Source organism: Aureococcus anophagefferens (genome assembly GCF_000186865.1).
Source record: "Aureococcus anophagefferens unplaced genomic scaffold AURANscaffold_22, whole genome shotgun sequence".
NCBI classification, from domain to species: Eukaryota; class Pelagophyceae; order Pelagomonadales; family Pelagomonadaceae; genus Aureococcus; species Aureococcus anophagefferens.
In genome coordinates this window covers 629,276-637,495 of record NW_008705582.1, presented here as the reverse complement: position 1 = coordinate 637,495, position 8,220 = coordinate 629,276, and the positions used below count along the sequence as shown (strand labels likewise).

Here is an 8,220-nt window from a genome sequence, read left to right as displayed (position 1 = left end):
AGCGACAGCCAAAACGAAACTCGGTGAAGATCGCTCATTTCGGCCCACCGGGGCTCGTCGCAGATGTGTTACCATCTTGTTTCGGAGCAGTCGGCCACGAGTTTATGGGTACCGCAGTCGGATCTGGCCTAAAGCCAGAGCCTAATCACCTTATGGCGGCGGATGTTGTTCTATTGTGGGTCCCGCCTTGTCCTCCATCCCTGACATTTTTGGATGACATGCATGCAATTTTGGTGCTGTTGGAGCAGCAGAAGTCGGCCACCCCGAGACGAATCATGCTATTATCAAATCTCCTTACATGGGGTTCATTTGGCGATGCGAAAGCGTCGGAAGACGCTTACCTCAAGCGAACGTGCCTACCAAGTTGTGAGGGACTCGTCGAACTGGAGGCTCACGTATTACGACTCGATGGCCCAACACTGCACACATGCGTGATTGCAAGTGGCATGGTCTACGGCGCAGGTGAAGAAAGTTTATTTAAGATAATGCACGATGCGCACAAGCTAACAAGCCCCCTGATTTTGCCATCATCAGGGAATAACATTGTGCCTGCGGTCCATGTTGGCGTGCTGTGTGGCTTCCTCTGTTGGCTTATTGACATAGGAAGATTCCCGAAGAGATACATGTTTTCCTTTGAGCCTACCGTTGCGACATTGGCAACGATAGCAGGAGCAGTAATCGATGAGTGGACAGAACGCGTAACGGCAGGATCAATGCTGGCATTTGACGTCAGCTCAGATATCGGCACGTCGACCAAGTCTTTCGGCGTTACGATTGCTTCAGAGAACGCTGTGAGAGAAGCCGGTGCTGATCCTGATAATGACGCCGGCGGCATCTTCAATAACAATGGTAATAACAACAACAAAAATAAAAACAACCTCAATGCTAATACTGATGATGATAATTGTGTTGATATTGATGATGATGGTGGTGGTGGTGGTGATGATGATGATGATGATAATAATAATAATAATAATAATAATAATGGTAATAATGCCAGTGATAAAAATACTTTTGTTCATGACAATGTTAACAGATTTGCGGTAGCGGCTGCAGGTCGAAGAGACATCCGATCATATGAAGGTCTTCTCGAAGGTTGCGAATTGTCCTTTGAATATCCAGAGAGCATGATGCTTGCGTTAGACTTCCCGGGTCTTCAAATCAGTGGTAGTGTCTTTGAGGGTGCGATGAGCACATTCAAAATTCGCTCATTTTCATCCGAGGATGGAACCAAGATTGGTTTGATTGGCAATATGAGCGGGGTGATCGATGAATTTGTTGCGGCAAGAGGCCTGAAGCCCTTTCGCGTATGGGTCCTTCGTCAGCAAGGGGAGTCACCTGAAATCACAGCCATTGCCAAGTTCGTTTCTCAGTATCTGCACGTGCCTCTCATTAGTTCCAACTGCTGCATTGAGTGGGTGATTGCGCAGTCGAGACAATTCACCGATGGTGTCGACGGAGAAATGAAGGGCGGAGACCCCCAAGTTGCCGCAGCCGATCATTCAGCGCCACCAAACGCGACCAGCCAGCCACCGTCCTTTGACCGCTGTCCTATGCTGGCCAGATACTTTAAGTCTGAAATTTGTTCCCTTCGCGATGAGCTACGCCCATTCACAAGTGCAAATACACCTCTTTCGAGCACGCTTCCACCGAAGCTCGTAGCTCGATGTGTTCGTATCCGCCTTCTGGAACCACAGCTGGTCATTCACGGCTATGTGCTTGATGCATGCCCGGCAAACCCTACGATGCTCAAAGACGCATTCGAGAAGGCAGCCCCCGTGTCCGTTTCAGCTCATGCTGATGCAGAGCAACTCCCCATCTGTGTCGCTGCTGCGCTCGAGCCTTCGCATATAGTTGTAATCTCCACGAATGCTGAGTGTGGTGTATCTCAAGCCTCGACGGAGCTAAAGCAATGGAGTGCCATGGAGGCCCTTGACTGGCGCTATGAGACGACACATTCTACGCAGGGAGATACAATGCCGATTCTGGAGTCTCTCAGAGAGCTCTTTCATCACAAAGTGCAACTTCTAAGTATATCTCATGATGATCTCATAACCACAGTTGTCCCTCGAAGCACGTCTGATGCTAATGCCAATCCCGTGCTCTCAGTTCCCATTCGCCGACCAGAAGAACAAACTGAGCCCTGGTGGCGAATCACTGACGTAGATGTTGAGTCTGTCGCAAAGTCTGTCCTATCGAGCAACGCGCTGTGGGAAAGTTCACTAATCAAGTTATTTGACTCAGACAGGGGGTGTCCGCCTCCTGTTGCGCCACTCTTGATGAAGCCCAATTATGATGTTCAATCACAAACGTCTGCTCCCGTGCCTGCCCCAATTGAGACTACCGCCGCGTCTCGTCTAGGAGCAACACCAAGGGCTAGCCGACCTTCTTCTGGCGCTCACCGTTGTCAATTTGATGATATCTCGCAGAAAGATTATGACGAGCTTCATGGTCGTTCCACGATTCTCCGGGAATTTTTGATGGACAACGTTATGACACACCTCACTAAAGCCATGCTCGATGTCATTCGTCTTACAGATGAAGACAAAATAGCGAAACTCGCGGATATGCTTGCTACAAAGGCCCGCCATGTTGAACAACGGGGGAATGCGTATGCGTACCTTCGCTATCGCTCATCTCTGGCGAAGCTTGGCGAACTCAGACAAGAAGAAATCGAAGAGGACTCCAGCGGGCTCGATGGAGGCCAAGGCGGCTGTATGAGTGGACTATAAGTTCTGAATTTCCTGTGGCTGTGCTGATTCATGATTGTTCGATTTCTCTGTGGGGATAAATCTGCCCAAGTGATCTGCTGGTGAGAGAGTTCGCGCTCACAAGGCGGCACCTAGTCCTCGCAAAGCACTCTTTTGGTTGAAGCCACATTCGGCCTCCTATGCTAGAGGTCGCTCTCAATGCCCGGGTAGCGGTGTAGTAACAACGACCACCGGCCAGTATGGCTGGGGATAAATAGCAGCTAGTGGGGGATAAACAGCAGTTAGTGTCCTAACTGAGGGCAATGGGGGCTAGAGCACAGTTAAGAGGAGGCTGAGTGTTCTGTTCTTGATGTTCAGCCATTCTCGAGTAGAGGGCTCCGTCCACGGCCACCCGGGTGTGGCGGGATTTCCGCCTTCAATATCTACCTTTAGCTTAACTTGAAGCTGGAATTACAGTGCATGTATCCGCCTTATTTATCTCATTATGTCTTTCATAGACAGATACGCGCCGCCGTATCTTCCGTTCTCAGGCTTTCAGAAGCTTCTTATCTCACATCTAGCGAAGGCTGCCTTGGTCACGGTGCTGGACGCGACGCCGGGCTTGAAGGGCCTCTCGGCCGCCGGAAAACCGGCTCGGGCGGCGGCAGACTCGCCGGCGGCAAATCACCGGCAAAGTCAAACTCGAAAAACTCGCCTCTGGAGCGGCAGGGTTTTTACGGTAAAATTGCTTTTACGTCTGTATAATATGTTTCCGGGTTACGGGTTAGTGGGTTTGGACCACCTATCATCATCCAGCTAAATAAAGCTGCTGGTTGTGGTGGTCCTCTCCCAGCTCGCCGCTTCCCCGGGGTCCGGGGTGGCGCGGCTTGTATTTTTTGGGTCATATGGTTTCTACTAACATCCAAGGGTTGAGTTAAGTCGACTCCTCGCAGCATCGGGAGCCGTATACACTTCTGGTTTATCCACACAATCCCGGAGCAGAGAAGTGGCTAAAACGCGCCATGCCCGGCCCCATATTGAAGTTCAAATTGAACATACAACCCCATGTTGAAGTTATTTGTGGCCGCCAGAAGCCGGTGCGAGGCAGTGTGTGGGCCGCAGGGCTTCACGAGGAGTCGGGAGAACGGACGGAGCTGATTTTCAGGCGATATTGGCCGCCGTAACGGGCCGGAAAGGTGGTTTTATGTTGATCCTTTGCGCATGTGCAGTGGCTTAATTGGGACTAGTATATAATATGTCATGTTTCGCTAATAGGATTATTTGGCACCCAAGGACGAACGCTTGATCGCATGCACCTAGAATCTGCAGCCGCATCTTCAGTCACGTGACGTCCGTATCAGTATTTATGGCGATGGCAGATGGATATGCGCAAGCCGAAGATAGATAACATGCTTGAAACTACTAAAGATGATAAGAAACGCGGCTATCACCCTTTGCTTTGCGCTTGCGTGACAAGTCCAAGAGTTTCGATTCCAACCAATGCTACATTGCAAGTCGTACAAAGCTGACCTTTCATCTTACAAGTGTATGCGGATCTACAAAAAGAACATCTCAACAGCGAAGTTCCACGATATATTGGATCTAATTCACGACAATCGATTTCAAAAGGATTTCGTTCATCATAATTAAGCTTCAGCTCGTTGCGTGCATTTTGTTCACTTTTTTGAAGGACGCGCCTCGCCATCTTGTGAAATTCTGCTTTCCCATCTGGTAAATCTAATATGCGACGAGCAAATGCTGCTGCTGTGATAAAGTTTCCTCCTTTGTATGCCTGAGACATAGCCAGATTTAATGTCAATGCCAGATGAGCTGGCTGCAGGTTGCAGTGCGTGAGGTAAGCTGCGAGCTCTATTTGGCGAACACCGTTCTCAGCGGCATTTGCGCCCTTTAAGCGGACAGCTGTGATGTATTCACGAGAAATGTCCAACAACTCTTTCACCTACGTTTAAGTGCATCGATCACGCCAACAATTATAGTGCTGCCCTACCTCATTAGAATCTGATCTGCTTTCAGCTATAATCAATGGAATTGAAAGCAGGATATGATTAAATTTGTCCTTTGCTGCCTGGAAACTGCACTTCTGGAATAAGCGATATGCAGATTTCAATGAGTCTATCAGATGTGTCATCGAAATTGCAATACCTGGTAAGCAACTCATGTCGACATTGTTGTCACCTGGGAAATTTCGTTGCACGAGAGATTCCAGGGGGGAAGATAGAGATAACCCTGGCACAGAGCAGGAGGCTGCAGCATGCACGAGCATGAAGCGAGTTCGTAAAGGTACAAAATTGACCAAGGATATTTGGCGATTCAGAAAATTAATAGATGTTCCAAGAGATCCAGCGGCGGCGTGATCAGCTGCATGTGCGGAATTACTGCACCAGCGTGCTCGAATGGATACGCCAGCAATAGGGACTATGAAGCCATTGGATGGCCCCAGAGTTCCTGGGGATAAGTCATCCTTCGACCCGATGTTGTCATCCAACGTTTCCTCTCCAATGTCTAGATCGTCGCCCCATCCATCAGTTGCATCATTGTCATGTTCGTCTAGGTCGTTCATGATCTCGTTGTCAGAATCATGTATATCAAGGTCTGCATCCCATCCTGGAGTCCCCCCATTGTCAATTAATTCACTATTGGTGTGTTTATCTGATTCGCTATATGAGTTATACAGATTGTGTTTTGGAACCGCAAGCAGAGGCCAGTTGTCGGCACGCAGAATGGGTGTCGGTGGTTGTATGAGCTCAGATTTGCAAGTCAACAGTGGAACTGGCAGACCAGCGCTATGTATTAGGTCCTTCAAACGTTCAGCCTCATCCCATAGTCCATGAGTCGAAGCAGTTAAGTAAGCTAAGGGCAATTGCCCAGCCTGTTCCAACACTCGGGCACGCTCAGGGGCACTACCAAGAAACAATGAATTGTGAAATCGCGCCATTATGTCCATCCGCATCTCTGCTATTTTTAACATCTTTCGCAGTTTCTCTGTGTCGCCGGTCAGAAGGTATAGAAAAGACAACCGTTCAAAGTTTTTTGTACGTTGATACGACATCTCAACCACTTGGTGGTTGCCCTGGCGCAGAGCCTCAACTCCGAGTTGATGCCAACACCGATCGTCTCCTATCTCATACGCGGTGTTCATGGCCACCTCTATATTTCCACAAGCAAGCGCAAGTTTAAACCTAGTGTTCAAATCATCTACGAAATGTAAGGCAACTTCAGGGAAACCCTTGTCTTGGAGATACGCAATTATCGCCCTACCGCAGAGCCGTGAGTGTTTTATCATATTCATCACCTCTGGATAATTCTTATCCTCTAAGGCAAGTTTAAACAGGGCCTCTGTGTTATCCACAGAGATGATGCGAATTTTGTATTCACGATCAAGGCAGTACAATTGTTTTTGGTGTGCCTTGGTGATATAGACCGGAACATCGAGGGTTCGAATGATGCCCGTATCACCGTTGGCTAGGCAATACTTAACGTGATTCAGGGTAGTGTACAAGAAAATGCGGTTGCAGCTATCCCAGGCCCCACTTTTAACTCGCACAGTTTCACTTACACTGCACAACTGCTCCAAATCTCGCGATGCAATGGTTATGCCTAAATATGAACGTCGTCAGCTGCCGATTTACATATGTGTTCATGAATACCATGCTTGCTTATTAGAGCAACGTGACTACAATCCTGATTCCAAATGACATATTTTATCCGCGCAACTTGAAGTTCAGCAAGGACCCTTCGAGATTGTGGCTCAAAAAGCATGATTCTATCATCCGATCGTAAAAGAAGTCGACCAGAAGTCCCAGCAAAAAACATGCAGTCTGTGCTGGGATTTGGAGGGGCAACACTCTTGCGTTTCTCGTTGCTGAGGTCCTTGATAATTATCTGCAAAAAGAAGCATCATACATGTGAATTTAGTTATCAATGTCACCTGTCGATTTTTATCTAGGATCGCGAAGCGATTTCGGGCGAGGAATACAGCAGATAGCGCCAACCCGCGTTTCGAGTCCGTATGCTCGGTCTGACTCGAGGTGGTGGTGTCTTCGGAGAAGGCAAGGAGCTCAAAAGTACCTCCATCATGATCGGAGAATAGAAGTAGGTTGCATTCAGCAGGGTTCATTGCATTGTATTCTAATGACCGAGGTCCACTACCAAGCCCACCCTGAGAGTGCCCGGCACGACGCAAGGAGAGAGTTGGAACATCTCGGCTGGTTCCGAATTCATGCACGCGCAAATAACGTTCTTTCACATAAAACATCCGACCAGAGTAAGAAGCAAACGCCGGTCTTTCACGCTCAAGTTTGAAAACAATCATCCCTGAGTCGTGCCCAGCAGCTAGCAGGTTCTGTTCTGGATGTGCCGCAAGGATCCAAAAGCGATCATTCTCCCGCCGAAATGTTTGGACACCGAGCCTCTTGGAGATATCCCAAACCCGTATAGATCTGTCTTCGGAGTTGGATACGATCAATTCATGTTTTGGGTGGAACACGACACAGGACACGTTGTTGCTATGACCTCGCATTGTGTCAACCTCCCAGGCTTTTGTCTCATTCATGCGCCATAATTTCACTTGCCTATCGTCTGCGCCACTGATAACCAATGGGAGTGTCGGGTGAAACGAAGCCCAGTTGACGCCGCGGTCGTGACCCTCGAGAACATATTTCACAATTGCGTCATTGCCACCAAAGAGATCTGCATTAACTCGTGAAACAACGCTGCTCGCACTTGCATTCCCAGCTCCTAATTCATGGAGTGATGTGGCAGAGGGAATCGGCGTTCCGGTAGCCCCAGGCATTCCTCGTACGGTCTTTTTTCGCAAACCAGTGATGTCCCAAACACGCACTGTTTGGTCCAAGGATGCAGAGACGATCATGTCGTCTTTAGGATGAAACGATGCGCACATAACATAGTGGTTGTGTCCGGTTAAAACGCTGACACAGGAGCGACTCTGCCAGTTCCAGATACGGATAGTTTGATCATCGCTTGCAGAGACAACCCATGGATATTCGCTATGAAAATTTACTGTGCGAATGTAATCCAAGTGCCCAAGAAGGGTGAATAGGCATCTTCGAAGTTTATAATCCCAAACTTTGATACGGTAATCGTCCCCGCCGCTTACAAGCAATGGTTGAACGTGATGAAAATCCACTCCCCTAACCGGACCATCGTGTTCATCAAATCGATCCAGTAATGTTCCCATGCGATAATCCCAAAGTTGAATGACGCCATTATGCAAGCTCGTTAATATCCACGGCCTATGGGGATGGAAAGCCAATCCTTTGACCCGATTGCTTTTGGACTCAAACTTTGTCAACATCGCCTACGATTTTCGCCCGCGGACGAAAGATTCGCACCGCATGGGATTGATGGAAGGTTGATGAAGATAAGGCGGATGTCCAACAGAGATAACAGTGACATCTGTATAGGAACAAATCGGATGGCCCACGACAGCCAACACCGAAACTTTGTTTATGTTAACTGATAGGGGCAATTCGAGAAGCATTTAACCCCG

The 8,220-nt window shown here is 48.5% G+C and overlaps 1 protein-coding gene across 1 annotated transcript; it reads right to left on the bottom strand.

Moving 5' to 3' along the window:
- Positions 1-3,588: 3,588 nt before the first annotated feature.
- AURANDRAFT_70314 (hypothetical protein) lies at positions 3,589-8,176 on the bottom strand (the record flags this gene model as incomplete). Its single annotated transcript, XM_009041590.1, has 5 exons — positions 3,589-4,650; positions 4,699-6,308; positions 6,359-6,593; positions 6,640-7,448; positions 7,530-8,176. The coding sequence occupies 5 exons, from the start codon at positions 8,023-8,025 to the stop codon at positions 4,138-4,140; spliced, it is 3,663 nt and encodes a 1,220-aa protein (XP_009039838.1).
- Positions 8,177-8,220: the final 44 nt, after the last annotated feature.